The sequence below is a fragment of the Protopterus annectens genome, chromosome 2.part1 (assembly GCF_019279795.1).
Source record: "Protopterus annectens isolate FY-2018-M chromosome 2.part1, PAN1.0, whole genome shotgun sequence".
Classification (NCBI taxonomy): domain Eukaryota; kingdom Metazoa; phylum Chordata; order Ceratodontiformes; family Protopteridae; genus Protopterus; species Protopterus annectens.
The window spans coordinates 1380845261-1380870163 of NC_056729.1; the positions used below are offsets into that span (position 1 = coordinate 1380845261).

Here is a 24903-nt window from a genome sequence, read left to right on the forward strand (position 1 = left end):
CAGGGGAGGTCATTGTACCTCTTTACTCATCCCTCATCAGGCCCATAATTGAGTACAATGCCCCTTTTGGGATGTACCTTACCAGACACCTGCAGCAACTGGAAAGACCCCAAAAGTACCTCACCAAGAGGATCAAAGGGCTCAAACACATGCCATATGTTGCCCGGTTAAAGAAACTCCAGCTCTACTCAGTGGCATACCGCCTGCTCAGAGGAGATCTGTGCCTCACATATAAAGCCATGTCCAACCCGGAATTAATGGACATGCTGCACCTCAGAAAATCCAAATCCCATCGAGCTACGTGCTCGAGAGACTTGAACCTCAGCACTGAAATAAATAGGACATGCTGGAGGGACAGATTCATAACCCAGAGGCTCCCTTCACTCTGGAATAAAATCCCAGTCCAGGTTAGGCAGAGTCCCACATTGACTCTCTTCAAGAGGAATCTTGATGAGTGGATGGGAGATCGTAGGTTTACCCCAGCTATCACTTCTGTGTCACTGTTAGACAGAGGCACAGTATACTAACCTCAAAAAAAGGCATAGAAAAATTAATTTAAAATGGGTGGCGAAAGCCAAACACACTCTGGCTAGGCTTATAAATGCCCTAGGGCAGATAGCCTAGTATGAACCTATGAACCTAACTGTAGATTCAGACCAGGTAGTACATTTAGTAAGAAATAGAGACAAACTCAATCCCTTCTGCTTGTGGAATGCAACTATATAAAGAAACTACATCCGCAGTCAATATAAAAAACTCAGTCTCTGTCCTTCCTCAGTTGCTCCAGTGTTTTATATTTATTTGTTTGGTTACACTGGTGGTCATTTATTTGGCAGTTTTGATGTACCAGACCATTGACATGTTGTCTGCCTGAATCGCAATTGTTCCCACAGGAAGAAAGGCATAAAAGGCCTGCAACGCTAATTAGACCGCCCTCATCAACAGGACATTGGATATGCAAATTGGTCTAATTTAGGGACCACATGCCTTGGACTGCCCTGCCCAAGCAATGCCCCCCCACCCTAGATGGGAGGTGTCCATGGTCACTGTGGCCTGGGGAGGGGAAACAAAGGACCGTCCTCTACTATCTCCGGAGAGTGGAGCCACCAGAGGAGGGACTTCTTGCATGCCTTACTTATGCGAATCGGATGAGTCAAAGGCCAATCCAATAAGGACCACTGGACCACCAATGTCCACTGCAAAACCCGCATGTGAAGACAAGCACAAAGAAGAGTGATAGTGGCTGCCATGGATCCTACAGCTCTTAACACCACTGCAGCTGGGGGAAAGGGATACTGAAGAATCGCGAGGACATGAAGATGAAGGCTCCGAACCCACTCTGGAGTCAGAAAGACTTTGGATTGCAATGTGTCTATTCTCACCCCTATGTAGTCCAGGACCTGAACCGGTTCTAGAGAGGACTTGGTTATATTTATAGTGATGCCCAGCAAGTCTGACAACTTCCGGAAATAATCCCTGGCTTGACAGAGTAGATGCCTGATGGGAGCAGCAAGGATCCAATCGGCCAGGTACGGATAGACCTGTATGCCCTGAAGCCTGAGGTGAGCCGCTACTGCTGCCATGACCTTGATGAACACCCTGGGGGCTGTAGTGAAACCGAAGTGTAGTGCCCGGAATTGGTAGTGATTGGCTCCTAGCCGAAAGCGGAGAAACCTCCTGGAATGTCTGTGCATCTTTATATGGTAGTACGCATGCTGGAGGTCTATAGAGCACATCTAGTCGTTTTCCTGCAGGTAAGGCAGGATGGATTGTAAAGTGACCATCTGGAATTTTTCTTTAGCAACTGACAGGTTCAGAGTGCAAAGGTCGAGAATCAGCCTGGAGTCCCCAGTCTTTTTTGCACCAAAAATAACCTGGAATAGATGCCTGATCCGGAGTGATCTGAGGGGACAGGTTGGATGGCCCGTTTGTTTAGCAGCTTTTCTACTTTGATGGCTGCTGCCTCCCTTTGTGCGAGTGGAACATCCGGGAGGTGCATTGGGGGAGAGGGACATGTCACGAAGGGAATAGTGTAACCTCTGGATATTATTTGGAGCTCCTAACAGTCTGTTGACACGGACTCTCACACTGTCAGGTGCATAGAGAAACGGCCCCTGACTGCCTCCAGAGCAGAGCAGATGGGTAACCCCTCAGGGCTGCTGCGTGGGTCTGTCTGAGAATGGTTCTCGAGACCCAAAGTTCTTCACACTCCCCCTGCCTCTGGGCCAGCATCTGTCTTGTCCCCCTCTGCCTCTAGGGGAAAAGGAGTCCTGAGTGTCCCGGGAATACTCAGACTTCCAAAACCACATCTTCTTTTGCCCCCGCTGAGTCCTGGAGAAGGATCTTTGGAGGTTAGAGAACTGGATTCCGACGGCAGACAATGTCTTCCCATCCTTCTCACTCTGGACTAGTGTGTCACGAACAGTCTTCCCAAACAAGGAAGAGCCGTCGTAGGGAGCATTCACAAAAGACGCCTTGAAGAGTTCTGCGAACTTACATAGCCTGAGCCAGGAATGTGGTCTTATAGCAACGCCGGACCCAGTTGCCCGTGCCGCTCCTTCAGTGGTATGAGAAAGGAGTCTCATGGACTTGTTGGTAACCACTTTCAGAGTGGCCATTCGTGTAGAGAATGTGCATTTATCCTCTGGCAACATGGACTCTGGGGGAGATACAGTGAACTCTTTGATCAGGTCACGCTGCAGTCTGGTAACATGGGCCATATAGTTCAGCGCCCTTATACAAAATGTAGCTGAAGCATAAGTCCGCTTTCCCAACCAGTCCATCGTCCGGGACTCTCGGTAGGGGGGATGGACAGTAGAACTCTCCTGAGCCAGTTCCTTTTTCGTGGCAGCTGCTACCACCATGGCATCCACTGGAGACCCTTTATTCCAGCTTGGTCTATCCACTGGGGGGCTCAAGATTTTGTCTGGACGTTTTGGGATTGGTTCCATGGTGTCCGGTTCTTTCCATGCCCTGGTGGTAATGAGGTCCACCAGGGGTCTGTGGGGGGGGGGGGGGGACGACACCCAAAAAGTAGATGGGTCCATGTCGAATGCCTCCAGAAACACGACTCATCAGAGGAAGGCTTGGGGGTGGACCAACCCCCTCACTGGCACAGGATCTCCATGATGTCTCCAAATGAGACATCCTCGGGGGTTAATCTTGGGGAGCCTTCCCCTTCCTCCAAGTCGGTATCTTCTGTGAGGGACTCGGGGGAGTCTAAGTGCCTCCTCTTGCACTTACGTTTGTGAGGAACCTCTTCTGTGGGACTCTCCGGAGAGGACCCATGAACCACATGGGGTTCCTCGTGAGGAACAGTCTGGGGCATATTGATCACGGGCTGTCCCTGCATGGGCAGACTGGCAGAAGACGCACCCAGAAAAGAGGGGGTCAGCACGGACTCCAAGGAGACAGTCAGGGGCCTCGATCCAGTAGCAAGAACCCTTTTCACCACATCGAATGCTGAGGGAGAGTGAGCCTCCTGAGCAACTGACAGAGAGGATGCCCTCCCTGGATCTGACACAGGAATCGGAGCAGAGACTGAAGGTGCAGAGGCTCTGAGGGGTAGGTCTTGACCCAACAAAGTCGGAGCCAAAGGGGAAAAACACAACCCTCGGATCCGACCAACTTGTAGCTTACGACTTCCAGAATCTGATTTTAGTAGTTTCAGGTCTTTGTTGGTGAAATTAAATAAAAAATCCTGTAAGGAAAAAATGAAGACTGCAGAGCTCAAGAACTCTGCTGCTTTCAGTTTGCCATCCAAGCCAAGCCCCCCGTCTTAACATTTTCTGATAGATTGTGAGACTATAACCAAGCAAATATTTTCATGACAGACCCAGTAGCTGCAGCGCTGGTGATAGTGTCAGCAGCTTCAACTTTAAAGAATGTCTAATGACATAAGAAGCAGATAAAATAGAGGCTTTCAATGGAATTTCTCTAATCAGAAGATGGAATGTGAACAGTTAACTTTTTCATGTTCTCAAAAGCTTAAAGCAAAAACTTTAACATATGAGCCTGGCAGTTTAAAATTCTGAATGCTAAAATTGCAGAAAAATAGAATTTCTTCCCAAATTCGTCCAATGCTTTTCTCCATCCTTTTCAGAGGGATTAGCATTACTATGTCTAGAAGAAAGTTTTAGTTAAGGAAATCACTGTGGGGTCTGATTTACGATTAGAAAACAGATATTATGAGTCTGATGCACCTTGTATAAATTATCAGATGAAAGAGGCAAAATGTTGCCTATCATTTATTTTATATTCTTATATTTTATTTATCTTGTATATCACATTTCTTTTATATTTTATTCTCCCGTTTACTGTAACAAATATATACAGTTTCCCAAAGCTTTACATTTATTTTATATTCTACTTCCCTGATGCTCTACTAAATCTGCTTTTGAATTCACACAGATAAACAAACAGCTTTAGGTACTGACCTGGGCTAGCTGGTTTATTGTTTTTCTCTTCTCACAGCTTTCTCCAAGTACTGGTCCATAGCCCCCCCCCTTTTCTTGTTCTCCTAACATAATTCCAGTGAGAGTTTCCTAGCCCTGTCAAACCTGTTTTCGCATGGCTTTTTCCAAACCCTGGCTCTTAGCCCCCCTTCTCTTGGTTTCCTAACATAATCTTATTGTAAGCTTCCCAGCCCTGTCAATCTTGTGTATTCCCTCCCTCTTCCTCTTCAGAGTTTACTTATTCCTCCCCCGAGCTGTAGCGCCATCTTTAAATACTAAAAACCTCTGCCTGACTACAGCCTGTTTCTGTCTGTCCCACGAGCATCCCCCAGTAGTGTGCACTTACTGCATGTCCCTTACTAAAACCCCTGGCATAACTACATTATTTTCCTACTTCCCAGTGAACTGCAGCTCCCCATTGATGCACAAATAATAAAATCAAACCCATAGTTATCCTGAAAACTATGAGGGTAATAACAGGCATCAGAATGCCATTAAATAAAAAATAATAGAATAAATGCTCAGAATCATAAATATGTTTAAATATTTATCTAATTCACTTATAAAGTTAAGAATGTGTGTGTGTGTGTGTGTGTGTGTGTGTGTGTGTGTGTGTGTGTGTGTGTGTGTGTGTGTGTGTGTGTGTGTGTGTGTGTGTGTGTGTGTGTGTGTGTGTGATACATAGGCCTGTTGTAATGTAAGGTAACATTCAAACCAAAATGATAGGCTGCCCTATTTCTGTAGTTGCTAACCTTCTCACAGATTGCTTTCTGTTTGGCGACTGCTGCTCCTCCTGGAAGGTGTAACCCACTCCATTCGCCCTTCGGGCTCACTCCACTCCCCTATCATGCCCCCAAATTCCACCCGCACCCACTACATGTACTTTTATACATCCCCTGATTCCCCCCCACCCAACACCTCTACAATCACAAAAACTGCTCTCAACCCAACCCTCCCTGTACTCCCCTATTAAATGTGGTACCAGAAAATCACTACTCTCACACAGCCCAACCTACCCTTGTCCAACACTGCCTCACTCTTCTACTCCGCCACATCTCTCTCTCTCACTAGCTGGCGACATCCACCCCAACCCCGGACCCATCTCTAATATCAATCTCACCAAACCCTCCACTCAACCCACAAACTCAAAGTCGATTTGCGTTACAACACTTAATGCACAAAGCCTAAAAAACAAAAACCCTAACCTCCATGCCTGGCTCTCCCATAACCACCCCGACATTACGCCGTTTCCGAAACCTGGCTAAAAACCTGTATAAAAGATAGCGAAATGCTACCATCAGGTTTCCAAATCATTCGCAATGACAGAGCCCACAAAAAAGGAGGTGGAGTAGCAATAATCTACCCCATCTCCCATACCATAACTCCCTACTTCAATAAAATACCAACTTTTGCCAACGCTGAAATTATAATAGGTTTACTAAAAATAAACAACCACATGTCCATATGTATCGCTGCCCTATACATTCCCCCTGGTGATAATATCAAAACTCTTGAAAACATCCTGTCCTGGTTCTCCAATATAAAAAAAATGAAACCTATATACTCTGTGATACCAACATCAACTGGAATATTATTAACTCTGAAGCCACATCTCACACAATCAACCTGTACAACTTTTCCCAACTAATACAATCTCCAACCAGACCAAATAAAAGGTACCTCTGATACCATCACTGACTGGATCCTAACAACTCACTCACCTTATTAACAAAGCAAGAACATTACCGGATCCTCTCAGCGATCACCTACCAGCCTTCACCGACCGTCTTCCATCTCCACTGCATAAACACCACTATATCCAAACCTAAAACCTCTCCTCTTTCAACACTTTAATTTTCTCCGAATGCTTAAAGCATAATGATTGGTCCCCTCTAAAAACCCTTCCTCTAGAAGATGCCATTTCCTACTTTGACCACTTATTCCTAACCCTTCTCAATCAGCAGGCCCCCCTCAAACCAAATGCATCAAAACCAATCCTTGCCCATGGTTATCAAAAGATACTAAACTAGCCTTGCACCAAAGGGACAAAAAATGGAAACAATATCAAAAACATAAAAACCCTAACACCCTCCTAGAATATAAGCAACTATGAAACTGCAAAAAAACTAATAATTAAAGATCACAAAGCCCACTACTCCAAACTCCAGTCCTTGCACTCAACAAATCCCAAAATTCTGGGACTCCATCTCATCCATGCTGCATCCTGGCAACAAAGAAAACCCCTGTCCAGAGCCCAACCTCTCCAACCTTGAAACAGCGAGCCAGTTCAACTCATTCTTCATAGATTGCATAGCTAAACTATCAGCCTCATTCCCACCTCCCTTCTCCACCACCACCCCAATCATCAACCTTCCTCCACATCCTTCTGCCTCAAGACCATCCCCACAAGCACTATAAAAAGACTTCTCCTCAAACTCAAACCATGTCGCAATGCATACAACAACCTTCCACCTACCTTCCTCAAACAATCTGCAGACAGCATTACCTATCCCATCTCTATTGTGATATATATAGATCCATACAAGAATCATGCATCCCTTCTATCTGCCGCCATGCTTACGTGATCCCCCTCCACAAAGGTGGCAAAAATACTGATACCACCAAATTCAGGGCTATTGCCATCCTTTCCCCTCTTTCTAAAATACTACAGAAAACAATACAAGCACAACTCATGGCAGAACACTAAACATTCTCCTCTCCCCTACCCAACATGGCTTCCGCCCTGGCCACAGCACCATGACTGCCCTTTTTTCCTTTCCTGAAACCATAAACCTTGAACGCGACTCAGGCAAGTTCGTATCCACACTATTCCTAGATCTGCCAAAGGCCTTTGACACCATCTCACACACCCTACTTATATCCCAACTCTCCATCCTACACCTCTCTCCCACCACCATCACCTGGTTTTCCAGCTACTTGTCCAAATGCCAACAAGTTGTCCAATGGCAAACTTCAACCTCCCCCTTCCTTCCTACACCCACACCCACAGGTGTCCCAAAAGGTTCTGTTCTTGGCCCTCTTCTCTTCAACCTATTCATTAACAACTTTCACCAATCCATCCCATACTCATCTATCACCCAATATGCAGATAACTCAACAATCATCTGCTCAGCCTTCTCCCCGTTCAAGCTCCTAGGAAAAACCCAACTAGCCTTCTCCAAAACGGAACCTGGATGCAGTCTAACCATCTGGCACTAAATGCAAATAAAACCAAACTAATGTTTTTTTCCCCTACCAAAAACTTCATTGATAAATCCACATTCACCATACAGAGCCAAAACAACACCCTCCTTGAAATTGTTCCCAACACCAAGCTTCTTGGCATCATTATTGATGAACTAAAATTTGACACCCACATCCACTCCACAATTAAGAAAATCCACCAAATGTTAGGTCTCCTTTACAGTCACAACTGCTTCCTACGCCCCTCTACCCGTCAAACTCTTGCATCTACCTTCTTACTCCCCTCAAGTATGGTCCCCCTCTTTTCACAAATCTCCATCTTGGTCTTCGGTCCAAACTTGAATCCTGCTACCACAAGATCTCCAAATTTGCAACCTATTCAAAAAACCCATCCCACCACTGCCACTCTCTCCTCACCCTCAACTGGCTTGAACTACCCAACTACCTCAGTTACCTACAACTCACCATTGCCCACAAGCTCATCTTTAAACCTCCAACTGCCCAGCTTTCGCTACTTCCTTAAAACCTTAATTTCCAACCGCTCACTCAAATCCAAAAAAACAAAATCTCCATCAGGTCCTCAAACCTGCATGATCTCCTGGCCATCTACTGCTGTCCCACTCCTTAGCTAAACAGTGGAACCATCTCCCCACACACCTAAGCAACCTACCTAACCATACAAATTTCAAATGTCAGTTACTCTCATTTTTCTACCAAATGGGAATGCTCCTGCCACGCTCCAACTTAACCTCCCCTCATTCTACCTTGGGCTGACTAATCCAACTACCTCTACTATTACTTCATCCCACCCAAAACAATCCCTCCCCTACTAAAAATGTATTTTCTCTCTAATATCTATTGTGCTCAAATATACTATTACCTTCTACATGCATATTTCCCTAACCTACTAATGGCTAGTAGCTATATATTTTGAAATGTTAAACCTACAATTGAGTTTAATAAAAATATTCACTACATGTAAATGTTAAAATTTCTGTATTGAATTAAGTCTTTTCATTTTTTGTAACACTGTAACAAGCCAATTGCAAACATCATGGAGGTTATCTGTAAATGTTTAATTAGCTGTATGAACTATGTCCTTTTGTAACATGTGAAATGTAACTTACAATTATTGTGGAGCTTTTCTCCCTGGGCCTCCACTGAAAATGGGCTCTTTTTGGCCCAGTGGACTTCCCCGGTCATCAAACTTAAATAAATAAATAAAATAAATCAGATAAGCTGCAAGCTAGAGCATACACAACAGGAGGGACAACTACAGGTTGTGGAATATCCAACTGGAACAAATCATAACACTTTAGATGGAAATTTTACTTTGTTCCCATTGAAATACCCCTTTCATTTCAGTTAAAGTCTCAAAAAAGATGGGCCTTCTGGGGGAAACTTATCAGAATCTTCAGCTAGTGTAGGAAAAACTGAAGCACAATATTCTCCCTCAAATCCCTGCTCTTCTGACTGAAAATCTGAGTCATAGTTGGAACTCCTTTTCTGCCAAACGAGAAGTTTGTCAAATTAAAAGCAGAAATTGATTCCCTAGCAAATCCCATAAATCCTTCCCTATTCATAGAAATTGTCACATAAGAAGCTATTTGTTTTCTCTTCCTAGGGGACTCCCTGAAAAAAAAAAACATATTGACCCAAGGCAAGCACATTATCCTGTGAAACAGTCACCCTTTCTATGCTATGTGGTAGACCTTCATCCACCTCAACCCCAGAGACCAACAAGAATGGTTCTCCCTTGCTCATACAGGACATCTCATAGCCACAGACGATCTGTCTAGCTCCTGATCATTAGTGGCTGTAAGTGCTACGCCACAGAAACTGGGAAAATAATAAATGGTCCAAGGAACCAAGTCAGACCACAGCAGGGTTACCACTGGCAGATGAGGTGCTGGCCTGACACCCAAAGGTTCCTACTTTTTATTTCTTGCAGACAGAGAAAGGAAGAACGAAGGAAACCAGTAACTCCTTATAGAAGCCTTGAAGATGGGAAAGGAAACCTGGAAAAGTCGGTAAAGCTTATGAGAAGAAAAAAGTGGCTTTGAGGTAAGAAAGTGTTATTTATTTATATGACATGTTTACCGGTCAAGTCTGACTGGGAAAACATCCCATTTTCAGTGCAGACCCAGGGAGAAAAGCTCCACATTGACAAACTATGGTTACAGTTGAACTAAATTATTGCAAATTCTAATACAGAAGAATGACATATTAACAAAGTAAAACTTCAGCTTTGGTTAATACAGTGTGATCCTATACATACTGCAAAATATTTGGATCGCTCTAACAAGCTAAAAAATAACATTGTCAAAAGACATAGTATTTACATGTTGCAATTCACAGAGATGACATTAATCACACAGAATTCGCTCTTTGGAACACAGATAACTAGATAATACAGCCTAGGCAAAAATACACCGAGTCCAGCAAAGCATCAAGTCTTGCCCCAATAAATTAAAATCCACAATATATGAAAAAAACAAAGTCAACAACAGATTTTACAGCTTGCTGTCACAAGTACTCACAAGTACAATTCCCCTAACAAGAAATGAAGGTCCAAGAAAAGTAATTCTCTTAGCTGAAAATACAATACTCAACAGAAAAAAAATGTTAGTTTAACTCAGAAAAATAAAATAATGGAAGGTTTTCCCCAGCAGGGAACTTACCTGCCCAGCCATGAAGGATCTGTAGCCAGCCATCAGTACCATGAAGCCTGCAAAAGCAGCACAGTACTGTATCAAGAAAGCTCACAGGTTTCTGGCAGTCTTAGTGCCTTTTATATGGAGCTCTGCTAGAGCTCCTGGCAGTTAAGGCATGTGGAAGATGCCCTTAAGCTTTGGCAAGCTTGTCCTGTTGGGCATATCCTTAGCAGGATATAAGCTTAATAGCTTAGGCTACTGTAACAGTGATCCAGTGTTGAACATCCATCAAAAATCAACATCAAATAAGGAAACAAAAATATGCCGCACCAAAAGTCCCAGCCAAATGTTTATTCACCACAGTTTTAGCCATTTCATTACAAAACACAAGAACTTCATCAGAAACTGTACCAAAGTAACTTCCTTCCTTTTAAAGACTCAGGAAGAGGCTCCATACCAGGACCAGCACTACTTAAAAAAACACACACTCTTAAATACACACTTAAAAGTAGCTGTAGAAGTACACACGTAAAAAATACTTACATAAAAACACACTTGCATAAAATGTGTTGCATTAAAATAAATATATGTCAATAAATGTTCCTTCAAATAATTAAAGGACAACAATGGGAATCTATTATTAAATGCTCAACTTCTCTGGCGTTTTTTCCCCTATTTACTGTCCCTGCTATGAATAAACAACAATATAGCATTTAAAATATTTTAAATTAACTGTTTCTGTTCACTCACTAGAACAGTACCTTACTGTACTGTGGTAGTTTCACTTTCAAAAAACTTTTGTCCCACCCTGGAAAAGCTTGCTGCATTGATGTCATTAAAGCCAATGAATACAGGTAGTTTTCTGGCCAATTCCTTCCCCAAACTGACATCACAACTACTGTCCTAAAAACCCACCCATGCTGTGATGTCACAGCTCTCTGGTCCTTTACCTAACCATACAGAAAGTAAAGGCTAGAACAAGGAAACAGTACACAAGTCAGGTCTCCTGCTGTGAGCTGTCAATCACAGCAGGTAACAGCTCAAATTACCCTTAGCAATTTGACAGCTAGGGAAGTCAGGTGTGAAGGGGGATGGGAGATGAGCCAAACTAGTACAATTTAGGCTTCACAAAAGACTGCAATTTAGTCATTATAAAAAAAAGCAGCAGTTAAACGCACTTTGAAAGTCTGTTCTGTGGCACTTGCACTGTTTGTGTTTTCATTGAACGGCATAAAAATTACTTAAAACTAACCGACAGAAATACAGAACTGTGTGCATGTAAAATCAATGCAGTGACGGGAGCTTTAGGAAGAAAGAGGCCTGCATGATGTAATTTTTTTACAGACAAGCATTGCATTGTGGGATACTAGCGGCAGAGTAAACAATCAGAATTACTTCAAGATGCCAGACCCCATGTGGTCAGACTCAGAAATTATGTATAAAAATATTCAAAAACCTGTATATAGTCCCAGAGTGGTGTTACAATGTAGGAAGCACTAAACATGTTTTTTGAGTCTGTGGGTGTAGTTCTCCTTTAATCTATAAAAAATATATATATTTAAAAGCTTCCATAAGAATAAATGAAAAAAAGTTGGTTGATATCATAATAAACGCCACCACCCCTCCCAGGCATTAATGATTAATATCTATTAAGCTGATTTCGAAAATCAAATCTTTTAATGGCCTGTCTCAATGTGGCAAGGTCGAGGACATTTGTAATTTTCAATACTTTTATATGTATATTTTATGACAGATTTTTTTTATATCCACCAACTTTTTTCACAAATGAAAGCACTAAAACTGTGGTGAATAAATATTTGGCTGCGACTTTTTGGTATGCGCTTTTTTATTTTCAAGTTTACATAGTATGCTGTTTTGTGGTTTATTTTATCCAACATCGAATAAAGAAAAAAAGCAAGAAGAATGAAAAAAAATAGGAGGACCACCTACTAGTGATGTCAGCTGATAGACAGCTGTGCAAGAGTTTATTGAAATAAACAACATATAGACAGATGAAAAAGATGCAACAGCCACAAAAATGGTGTTTCTTACAACTGCACCTATATAAGAAAGATGTATTATTTGTTTAACCAGGTACGTGGACTGGTCTGAAAACCCTTTTCAGCTATAATCTGAGGGTAAGGCACATGAAAGGGGTACCAGTGTTGGCATGGCCAGTCTGGTGCAATCAGTATCATCCTTGGTTTGTCCTGTTTGATCTTTAGTAGTACTTTGGAGAGGAGAAGCAGAGGAGGAACGGCATAAACTGATAGATTTTTCCAGCTGAAGGACAGAGCATTCACTTTCCAAGCTTGTTTGTGAGGGGTCCTTGTGCAGAATTTGTCCAACTGGTAGTTCTGGGGGGAGGCAAATAGGTCTATACCTGGGCTCCCCCATTTGTTTATCAACATACTGAAAGTCTTTGGTTCCAGTTTCCACTTGTGTGGGTCCATGAGATTTCTGCTTAGTTTGTCTACCAGTGTATTTATTTTTCCTGGCAGGAATTGAGCCTGTAGATGCACTTGGTAGCTCAAGGCTGTGTTCCACAAAGCCATGGCTATTCTTCAGCAGGGGTAGGAATGGGTACCCCCCTGCTTGTTTATGTACCACATAACAGTGGTGTTGTCTGTCTTTACCATTAATTGTCCTAGAAGAATGTGGTCCTTGAAGGTTGTCAGAGCATTCTGTACAGCTAACATTTCTTTTTGATTGATATGCAGGTGCATTTGACTTGGGTTCCGTTTGCCCTGAATGCACTTCCCTGCCAGGTGAGCCCCCCCATGCATAGTCTGATGCATCTGTTGTTAGAGTTTGGGCAGCAGGGGGTAGAGTGAATGGCAGTCCCTTGTTTTGGTGGCAGGCCTCTGCCCACCAAAGGAATTCTAACCGTAGGCAAGGTATGATAAGAATCATTGCTTCTACATCCTGAGAATTCTGACACCATAGGCTTTTTAGATACCATTGTAGTTTCCTCATATGCAGTCTTGCATATGGAATTAGTAGAATGCATGAGGCCATGAACCCCAAGGCTTGCAGTATTTGCCTTGCAGATAGTAGGGTTTTTGTGGCCACTAGTTTGAAGTAAGTTGTCAAATTAATTTGTTTCTCTGGCGTGAGGAAAGCCATCCGGGAAGCTGTGTTCAAGCTTGCTCCCAGGAATATAATTTGTTGGCAGGGTACCAGCTGTGATTTCTTTTCGTTTATGGTGTACCCCAGACAAGTTAGCACCTTTTGTACAAATGCCAGATGATTCAAAAGTATGTCCTGGCTTTCTGCCTGAATTAGACAATCGTCCGGGTATGGGTATATTTGAATATTTCTTTGCCTGCAAAATGGAGCTAGGCACTTTGTGAATACCCTGGGCGCAGTAGATAAGCCAAAGGGCAGTGTATAGAACTGATAGTGCATGCAGCCTGCTTTGAAGCATAGGTATCTTCTGCAAGATTCCCTGATTGGGATGTGCAGGCAGGTTTCCTTTAAATCCAGTGTTGCCAACCAGGCATCTTTGCCTATCATGGGAAGCAACTGGTGAAGAGTTAGCATCTTGAATTTTGTAATCACCAAAAAGGTGTTTAGGTTAGAAAGGTCCAGGATAGGACGCCATGAGTTGTCTTTTCTGGGTACGAGGAAACGTCTTGATTAGAAACCTTGTCCCTTTTCCTCTTCTGGTACAGTCTGAATAGCCTTTAATCTTAAGAAAGAGAGTACTTGCTTTTGAGCCTCTGCCCACTGATTTGGGGGTAAATCTGGCCAACTGTTTGGGGTTGGTAACGTGTGGAAATGAAATCTGTATCCTTGGGAAAATATGTTTAAAACTCATTTGTCCTGGGTAATGAGTTCCCAGTTTTTTGCTTGCAGAGCAATCTTTCCCCCTAAAGGAGCAGTCAGTTGAGAAGTGCTTGGAAGTTTTAAAGTTAAGTCATTGAGACAGCTTACCATTGGGGGAAGTCTTACTAATCCCCGATTTGGAAGTGGGAGCCCCCCACTGCTTAGTCCTGTGCGTACCCTGGGACTGAAGCCTGTTTTTTCTGCTGGTTCTGGGTTTGAACTGAGGAGGCCTAGAAGAGGCAGTAAAGGACCAATTTTTTGAGGGCAAATGCCTACTAAATCTTGGAGGCTGCACTTGTAAGAAATCTTTAACAGTTTGCATAGATTTAGCTTTTTTTTCCATCTTTTTAAGAACTTCTTCTGCTTTGTTGTAAAACAGGCAGTCCCGATTTAAGGGAGCATCCAGCAATTTAGTTTTAACATGATCTGCCAAAGATTGCTCCTTAAGCCAAGCATGCCTTCTAAGTACAGACCCAGTGGCAGCGGCCCTGCAAGATGCCTCTAGTGAATCAAAACCACACTGCAAAGTACGTTTTCCATCCTGTTCAGCAGAATGCATTAAATCCTGTAAATCCTTATTTTCAACACAATCAGGAATCAACATCATTTTCTGTTTAAGCAATCCAATAACATGCTGCTGATACTTTAACATATGAAACTGGCAATTTAAGGCCCTGATGGCCAAGGTTGCAGAGGTGTATACCTTCTTACCCCATCTATCCAGGGTCCTGGAATCTCTATCAGAGGGGGTAGGATTTTTGGCAGTAGTAGCCTTAATGCCCTTGGGCACCTGTGAAATAGTCTCAGGATCCGGAGTAGGATTTTTAAAAAGGAACCTGTGAAAATCAGGAACCCTGTAATATCTATCAGGTTTTCTGGGAGCAGGAGGTAAAGAGTCAGGGGCCAAGCTAGATTCCGAAAAGGCATCGTCAACAATGCCCAGCACAGGAGGGATAGCTAAAGGCCTGTGTTGGGGCAGGAGTAAGAAATCTCTAAGCCTCTTTTTAGAATCAGAGTAATCCTGGCTTTCCCAGTAAAAATGCTCCCTAAGAGTATGCAAGGTTTAACCAAAAGAAAAATCCTCTGGGGGAGAAACTGAGGGAATAGAGTCCTCTGCATTAGAATCCTCATAGGTGGATAAGGGTAAATCCTGGTCATCACAGGAGACAGAAATTTCAGAATCCTGGTCAGAAGTATCATAAGCAAATTCAGTCCTAGTCTCTTAGAGGGGGAAGGTTGGCTTCCCCTGATTAAAGTAATATGGTCTTCAGCCATTCTTATCATTTATTTTTAGGCATAGAGGCCTGACCATGCAGTCTGGGCGTTGGTTTCCTAGGCATGGTTCGAGTTTTAGCCTTGAAGAAGAAGATGGCTTTGGTTTAATATGCAAGTCAGTAGGCCTGAATACACCCTCAGAAGCCAGTGCCTGCACAGCGGCTCCACAGCTGAAGCATCTCGTGGCATACCGGACTCTGAATGGGTGTCAGTAGAGGCCTGCGAATCTGAAGTAGTGGGTATCAGGTGCTGCGAAAGCACCTCACTGAGTACCGGCAAACTGGCGACTAGCTTAGGAGAAGTGTCGTTGGCAGCTTTGGACCTAGACGGCCTGTCTCTGTCTTTATCTTTGCGGTTTTTCGGAATGTCGGTAGTCGGGTGGCTTACCGAAGACATATCTGGATAATTGAACCGAGTACCAAAATATTTAGAAGCGAAAATATACTGACGACAAATTGTCTGTGGTTTAAATAAGGCACAAAACCGACAGCGAGGTACGTCGTGGTCAGGGACTAGGCAAGGAGAATACAGTATGAATGAAAATCTTTATGAGATATTTGCTTTCCACAAGAAATACAATTATTGACTTTTACTGACATCGGTTTAGAGCAAGAAAAAGTTCCCCCTACGGGGTACTTAGCTTTAGTTGAAGACTTTGGGTCTGAAACTCGAAAAAGAAAATTTCAGGAGTTGGCCGACCGGCACTTGCGAACTGCTTCTGCTTCGGGCACCGCACGGCAAGAAAGACTGATGTAATGGTGTCGGCTGCATGCTTTATACACCCGACTACCGGACATCACGAAAGATGCAACCGATGCAGGACCCAAGACTTTGATAATCAGGCCGACAGAGAGCTACTGCAAGCAGATAACCCAAATGTGATGACTGCAACAGTGAAACACGAAGAACATCTGTGACAACATCACGTCGACAGTAAAGATGATCTAAAAAGTGTATGCATTAATAGGTATAAATAAAATTACAGTGAATGATATCAATATCATGGCAAACACATGAAAAATAAATAAAATATTAATTTCTATAGTGCCAGAAAGGACCACATATGCAGTTAGTATTAAAGTAAGCCATCAAAACATGTCCTTACAGTAAAAAATAAACATCTCCCACATAAATGAAGAAAAAACTATGACAGTTCAAGAAAGTTCTGTCGGTGGATAATGCATCACATTTCAAAAGTGTAGTGATTATGTTTGGCATTGATGACTAACTTCATGTAATCTAAACCATTTCATAAACTTGAAATAATGAATAGCATACCTCATTTTTTTTTGCAGCTCTTTATACTGTTCTGTAATTCTCTTATAGTCATCAGTCAATGCCTGATTGTCTTCTTGGTACTGTTTTACTTGTTTATCAAATTTTATCTTTAATTTATTCAAAATATCTTGCAGCCTGTGAACAGAAAACAAAAGGAAATTTAGATGTGTGAACCTGCACACTAAAAAACAAAGATTCAGAATAAATGTGTCCCAAAGACCTATGAGTATTGCAGAGGTATTCAAAGGTCTACAAAGCACCTTGGTTTAAGATCAAAATATGATAAAAAACACATACAAAATATAAAGAATAGGAGATACCAGACCACGGCTGATAAAATCATCAAACAATTTAATCCAAGTAAAAAGGTGAGCGCATTCGCAGCCAAAGCTGCTTCATCACACAATACAATCCATCATTTCCTCATTTCTTATACAAAGCTCCAACCAATCACATTTACCAGTAAAAATCACTTCACTTGTACATATTAACTCTTTCATGCATAAAAGCATTTACGACATTCCGAAAAACTGCATTCAAATTCAGAAAAGCTGAATGAAACACATTGTATAACTTCACATAATTAAAAAACATAGTTAAAAAACATAATATATACATAGTTAACTATCTAATTCATGGTTTATTCAGCAGAACAGGTTTAACACTGATTTTATCATTTAAACCTTTCCCCATATTTGTGCACATCCTGATTATCCACTCTAGTTCCTTTGTCTCAACCCTGTTCCTGATTGCCCCTCCTCTATTACCTATCCAGACTTTCTCCATCACCATGAACTTAAAGGTATGTGATACTCCAATATCCATAGTATGCCTAGCTAGGGCATTATTGTCCGCCTTTCTGTACATATCATATACATGCTCTCTGACCGTCTCGTAATCTGCGTGTAGTCATTCCTGCATAAAAGGAGAAACAAAGGGTGCAGTATGCCAAATACACTATATTGGTGATATTACAGTCAGCTGAAAGCTTGAAGTGCAATGTCTTACCTGTGTCAGGATGCCTGAATATCCCTGTCCATCCCTGTCCTATCAACATAATGACAGTAATTGCAGGGAAATGTACCCAAGATCTGTGATGTACTATGAGTGCTACTTACAGACCCATTCCTAGGGCCACATTAAGAGTCTTTTCAAATAATTCTTATTTTTATATGCATATTTCGGAGTTCTCCCCACTATATTACTAACTTGATCATCTGAACAAAGTATGCTCCAGTTCTTAGAAAATATATCCTATAGTAATTTAATATTATTAGCATAGGTTACTGTAATCCTCAGGGGGATTATGTTTAGGAACTCTCTCTTCACTTATTTCATAGGAGTTTGAAAAGTATGGTTGACCTTTATTTCTTCTTAATGTGGCCATATTACATGTCACTTGCTCAGTTTCTCTTTTGTTATAGCCCCTAAAACTTCTTTTCTAGGTGTTGGAATTCTGCAGAAAATATACTGTCATTTTTCATTAACCTAGATGTCCTTAGTGCTTGTCCCTTAACCACATTTTTGAAAACATGTTTAGGGTGCATGCTCTGTCTATGGACATAAGTGCTCCTGTAACATTCCCTATGGTGGATCTCTGTATGATATTCCACTGTATCTTTCCTCTTTATATAGACATCCAGAAATTCAATGGATCTATTAGAACTCTTGGCAGTGAATTCCAAAAATTGTGTGCTGCGAATGATATCTTGCAGAAATAGCTCAAGGTTGGATGCACCTCTTCCCAAAGAAGGAAGAGGTCGTCCACAAACCTCCGATAAAAAACAATATTCCTGGACCAAGCTTCTATCAGAACAAATTGTTGTTCCCATTTAGCCATAACTAGGTTGGCGTAGCTATTGGCACAAGAAGTGCCCACAGCTATGCCATCCAGCTGTCTATATGTAGAATGTTCAAACATAAAAACATTATTTTCTAGAATGATTTCCACGAAAAAGCATAGGAGATCTATGGTTTGGGCATCATACAATCCATCTTGCTCAAGATATTGTTGTAATAACAGAATACCAATCTCAATGGGAATGAGAGTAAAAAGTGATTGCACATCAAGGGTAACCATCAGTCAGTCCTTGGTAGGTGGATGTTCTCTAATGTGCTTGTGCAAGTCCAACAAAAAGTGCTTGGTATCTTTAAGGATGTTACTATTCTTAACTAACACAGATTTCAAGTGGTGTTCTACAAAAATGGATAGGGGTTCAGTGCACCATCCATGGCCTGCTACAATAGGCCTCATCGGAGGATTACTGGGATGTTTGTGTATTTTGGGTAATCCCTGAATAAAGGGAATGGTTGACTCATCTACATAAATATTTAAAAATACAAAGTAAAAAAACAAAGATTCAAAATAAATGTGTCCCAAAGACCTATGAGTAATGCAGAGGGATTCAAAGGTCTATAAAGCACCTTGGTTTAACTTCAATATATGATAAACACCACATACTTTTCAAGATACAGCTGAAAATGGTTATACTACAACTGTGACTCTCATGTTCTGAAAGGAATTCTCTTGATGTAATAAAGTAATACTTATAAATAAATAGTAAAGAAAAACAATAAAGAAACAGTAAAAAAAATACCCTAGTACTCTGGATAGAAAGACTGAATAGTACTCATACTTTTAAATGGACAGCAAAAGTTTGCAAAATGTACACAAGGTTTTGACTACACCAATTGAAAAAGAATAGTTGTGTAAAATCTTACCATAACCATAGCTGTCCTCTCTTCTATGTTGCAGTATTCTTTACACGTGGGTTGCCTTCTGCCCAATGACCCATCTGGCCTGTATACAAAAGCCTATACCACTGCAAGTATGTGGAACGTCACACGTAGGCTCTGACAGCATCAGCCATAAAAGGACGTCCATACGTACCACCCTCAGAACAAGGAAGCCCCATGAGGAACAACAGTCTTAAGGCAAACAAGGAGTCATCCTAAGAAGGGGCATGTTGCAGGGGAAAGGCAGGAGGGCAGAATACTACAACACAGAAGAGAAAGACATCTACAGTTATGGTTAGATTTTACACAACTAGTCTACATCCTTCTATTCAATGTTGCAGTATTCTTAACACATGGGAGAGTGCCAAAGCTTAGAAGGAGCAGAAAAAGTATGTGAGGAAAAATTCTCCACAAATCCATGCAGAATAAAACCTGCCCTGGACCTAGAGATAGTGTCCAACTTGTAATGTTTGGTAAAAGTATGGACTGAAGACCAAGTAGCAGCCTCTAAAATGGAATTAGTATCCAGGTCTTTAAAGAAAACTCCCGATGAAGCAACCAATCTGGTGGAATGGGCTCTGACAGAAGAAGGCAATGATTTTCCATGAAAAACATAAAACACAACAGCCTTAGAAATCCAAGACGAAACAGTTTGTTTAGAAACAGGTAAACCCAGAGCCCTGGGATGAAAAGACACACAGAGCTGATCTGACGTCCTTACACTTTTGTCTTGTCAAGGTAAAATCTGAGTTGCCTGTGCACATCTAAGGTATGCAAAATCCTCTCACTAGAGGATTGAAGGGAAGGGAAAATGGTGAGCAAATGGATAGACTGACTAAGAGACAAGTCATTCACCACTTTAGGCATGAACAAAGGAATAGTTCTCAAAGACACCCTGTCCTTGAAGAAAACCAAGAAAGGAGGGGATGCCATCAAGGCCTGAATGTCAGAGACCCCCCCTAGCAGAAGTTAAGGCTACCAGAAGCACAGTTTTCCAAGTGCAAAACTTCAAAGGAGCAGAAGCCGCAATCTCAAAAGGGGCCAGAGTTAGCTTCTCTAAGACACAGTTACGATCCCAAACAGGAGACACTGGTTTCCTGGGATGTTTGATGTGGAAGACACCTTCAAGAAAAAGTTTAGCTTCCAATTTGGAGGCTAAAGGATGTGTTAATGGCAGACAAGCAGAAAAAGCAGAACAGTGAACTTTCACTGAGAAATATGACAAGCTACTATTAAGCAATTCACATGAGTAAGAAAGTACAAACTGGAATGTCCAAGGATAGTAGATCTAGACTTCTTTTCAGGCACCAAATAGAAAATATTTTCCATTTGGAAATGTAAGACTTCCTAGTACTGGGTTTCCTGGCCTCCTGCAAAACTCTAAGCACATCCCGAGAAAAAAAAGGTTCATGAAAGGGATCAAAAATTGATCACCCTCAAGGTCAATTGTAATGTTTACAGATGTGGATGAATCAAGGATCCCTAGTCTTGTGTAAGTCCAACTGGTGAAGGAAAGAGGGAATACATAAAGAAACATCCCCTTCCATGAGAAAGATAGCCAGAGGATGTGGGAACCTGTCACAAAAAGGAAAGGGGGGAATACATAAAGAAACATCCCCTTCCATGAGAAAGATAGCCAGAGGATGTGGGAACTTGTCACAAAATAGAGGAAGCTGTCTGTTTTAAGGGGCCGCAAACAGGTCCAGATGTGGAATACCCCACCAGTGAACTAGATCCAGTAACACATCCCTGTGAAGCATCCATTTGTGTGATTGTGTCATGGATCTGCTCAAGTCCGCAACAGAATTTTGAGCCAAGGGTAGGTAAACAGCATGAAGAGTTACTTTGTACTGGACTGCTAATTCCCATGCCTTGACGGCTAACCTGCAAAGAAAGCAAGATTTGCCCCCCCCTGCTTTTTTATGTACCAAAGGACAGTAGTACTGTCTGTAAAAATCTTCAGAGGACCTGGTAGGGAAAGAGGGTGAAAGGTTTGCAAGGCTAGAATCAGAGCTCTCACCTCTCAGATGTCGATGTGCTCCCTCTGCTGAGGTGGAGACCAAAGACCCTGAACCTTCCTGGAAGTAAAGGTTGCTCCCCAGCCTATGTCTAAAGCATCTGTAAACATCTGTTGAGAAGGCTAGGGTAAGAGAAGAGGAAGGCCTGGATTCAGAGACAGTTGTTGAGTCCACCAGTGAAGCTCTGTTTTCAAGCAGGGGAAGACAGGAACCAGGACATCTAAAGGGTGAGCATGTTGAGACCAAGTTGTCTTTACAAACTATTGAAATTTCCTCATATAAAACTTTGCCAAATGCAGCATGGGAATCATGGAAGGCATGAATCTGAGAAGTCTCAGAAATTCCCTGGCCGAGACAGACGGAAGAGGCAGAAGGCTTTCCATGAAGGATGTAAAAGGGAGAACCTTGTCTGCGGGCACGAAAACCATCATCAGATCTGTTCTGAACCTATACACGAAGAAGATGTGATCCTGAGATGGAATCAGACTGAATTTTTTGAAATTTATTGTGAACCCTAGGCTCTGAAAGAGATGAATGGTCTCCACAAGGTTTTGAGACAACTGATCCGAATTGTTGGCCAGAAAAAGATCTAGATAAGGAAAAACCTGAACCCTATGGACCCTCAGGAAAGCAATGGTTGGGGCCAAGCACTTTGTGAAAACCCTTGTGGCAGTAGAGAGACCAAAATGCATGGCAGAAAACTGAAAGTGCAAAGAACCCACTGAGAACTGTAAGAATTTCATGTATTGAGGGTGCATGGGGATATGCAGATAAGCATCTTTGAAATCTAGGGAAGCCATGAAACACTGAGGTGAAATCGGGGGAAAAGTGTCTGAAGTGACAGCATCTGGACAGAAGGCACTACCAGGAAAGTGTTTAAGTGGAAGAGGTCTAGAATTGGTCTCCAAGGACAATCCTTTCTTGGCACCAGAAACATTCTGGAGTAAAATGCTCTTCCTCCCTGATCCAGAGGTACAGGCTGAATAGTGCCTTGAGAAAGTAGCTGAGATAGAAGCTGAAGGAACAGATGAAGTTGCCAGGAAGGGACTGAGGAATTCCCAAGAAAGAAGGGAGAGTCTTCCAACTCACACAGTAACCTTTTTGGATGATGGAAAGAACCCAGGCGTCCTGAGTGATCTTTGCCCAGGTTGGAAAAAAAAAGAGACAGGCAAAGAGAAAGAGGTGTCTACACAAAAAGAGAACTGAGCCTGATCTGAAAGGGCTGCTGAGTAGCAGGAGCAGTAGTTTTGAATTGAGAAGGTCTCATGGTAGACTTCTTAGCCCAAGCAGCAGAGGAAGAAGCAGAGGAAGAACGAGCAGGTCCCCTAACAAAGGATATTTTGGAAGGGAAATTCCTATGGAATTTGGGAACTGGTGAGACAAACAAATGTTTTATGCCCTGAAGTTCCATTCCTTTTTCCTGTAGAGCTTTAAAGAGTTATGCAGTTGCTGAACCAAAAAGAGCAGACTTATCTAGAGGGACATCAAGCAACTTTGCTTTTATGTTATCAGGCAATGACTGAAGCCTAAACCAAGAATGTCTCCTAAGCATAGAGGCAGAAGCAGCAGCCCTGGAGGATGCCTCTACAGCATCACAGCTGCACTTGATGGAATATCTAGCTACCTGAGAAGATGCAGCAAAAAGTGAGAGATCCTGTGACTTAACCTCTGAGTCTAGTAACTGAGCCAAAGCCTGAGAAAGCAAAGCCAAAGAATATCTAGACATATGTGTCTGGTAATTAATAGCTCTAATAGCTAAAGCAGAAGTATAATATACCTTCTTACCCAGTCTCTGAAGGATTTTGCTTTCCTTATCAGAAGGAAGAAACTTGGCAGAAGGAGACAAGTGAGAATATTTATCAGAAACAATGGAGACCACAGCAGGATCAGCAGAAAAGCACTCAGAAACCTGCAGTCATCGGGTACTTTATAAAATCTGTCAGGCCTCTTGGGAGCAGGGACCTGGGAGTCAGGTGTTTTGAAGAAGAAGCAAAAGTGTCCAGGAAAGCAGGAAGGACTGGAGGAGCTGCATAGGGTACAGGAACTTCCATTTGTAGCAGATCAAATAATGCTTTTGTTTCACAGAGATCTGGTAGCAATCCCATCTGAAGAACTCCCTCATCTTACTAATGATTTCTCCTAAGGAAAGTTCTTCAACTGGGGAATCTCCCCCATTAGACTCCTCCTCAGGAGAAGCATACTCCAGAGGGAAAGTAATCTGGGGAGTACGCAAGGGAGTCTTCATCAGAGGAGGAATCCCCAGAATCAGAGGAAAGAGCCTGAGGTCCAGCAGCCTGCACAGGGGAAGAAGCGATGGCAGGAAGAGGGAGAAAGGAAGAAGAAGGCTTCAGAGTGATCAAGGCCATAATAAGACCCTTGGAAAAGGTATCCAATCAGACTGAGGGGTGGAAGGGACATTCGGATGTTTGGTCTTTTGTTTTTTCTTAACTTATCTTTCAGTATGAGGAGACAAAGTGGAACCCAATGTAGGCTTAATGTCCAGCATACACAGCAAAGGATCCCTAGTCAGAAAAGGCAGGAACGTTACAGTCGTCCTCCAGCAGAACAAGCCGCGGTTCTCCCATGTCATCCTGTGCAGTCTACACTGCCTTGGACGTGCTAAGATCTGAAACCTTGGTGGCTTCCCCAGAGGTACCTGCCGAAGAAGCAGACCTGACCTCCAAATGTGCCATCGTGTCTTCAATGATCTCAAGATGGATGTCAGAGGTAGTAGGCGCAGCCGAAGTGGACAGGTTTTTGCTTACTCACCTTCCTCTTCAAATTCGGCTCAGCCAGAGGACCCACAGTACCTTCCATAGCATCTCTAGCAAAACGTCTGAGTTGTTGATTCTCAAAATAGAGATTTAAGGCAGAAGGACAGCTTGTAAAGTCTTTAGCACAAAGGCCTGACAAATGGAACAGTAATCGTGACTAGGCCCTAAGCAAAAAAAAGAGAGAGGTCATGGCTATCTTTATGTGGAATCTGCCTTCTACACCTACACTTACCCTTGCTGGATGACATAAATAACAGCAAATGGCAGTAGCAATAAAAAGAATCCCCAACGGGGTATTATCTGAAGCTGGCAGCAACACGCGGAATCTGACTGCAGACTGTACGTAAGAGTCAACCTTCCAAATGATGACAAAAAAATTCTGAAGATGGTACGTGTGAATGTCCTTTTACAGCTGACACTGTCAGAGCCTACGTGCAATGTCCCATGTATTGGCAGTGCCTATAAGCTTTTGTACACAGGCCAAACATCAGGTTGAGCAGAAGACAAATAATGTGTAAAGAATACTGCAACACTGAAAAGAAAGACATGTACAGTTATATGATATCCTTACAATAATGGAAAGAAAGAGAGGGACAGAATATTTCAACAAGGCCCACTGTATGGATCTTTGTTCTCACATTATTCAATTTGTAGCACCTTTTCCCTGGCATTCTGGCATCTG

General features: G+C 42.4%; 1 protein-coding gene across 2 annotated transcripts in view; it reads right to left on the reverse strand.

The window, feature by feature from the left end:
- Window positions 1-24903, reverse strand: part of DRC1 (dynein regulatory complex subunit 1) — a 2270880-nt gene that overhangs the window by 1360336 nt on the left and 885641 nt on the right. For both annotated transcript variants that reach the window (XM_044062852.1, XM_044062853.1), the window contains one exon: window positions 16694-16828. In XM_044062852.1, coding sequence (XP_043918787.1) covers window positions 16694-16828 — 135 coding nt within the window. The remainder of the gene's footprint in view (window positions 1-16693; window positions 16829-24903) is intronic.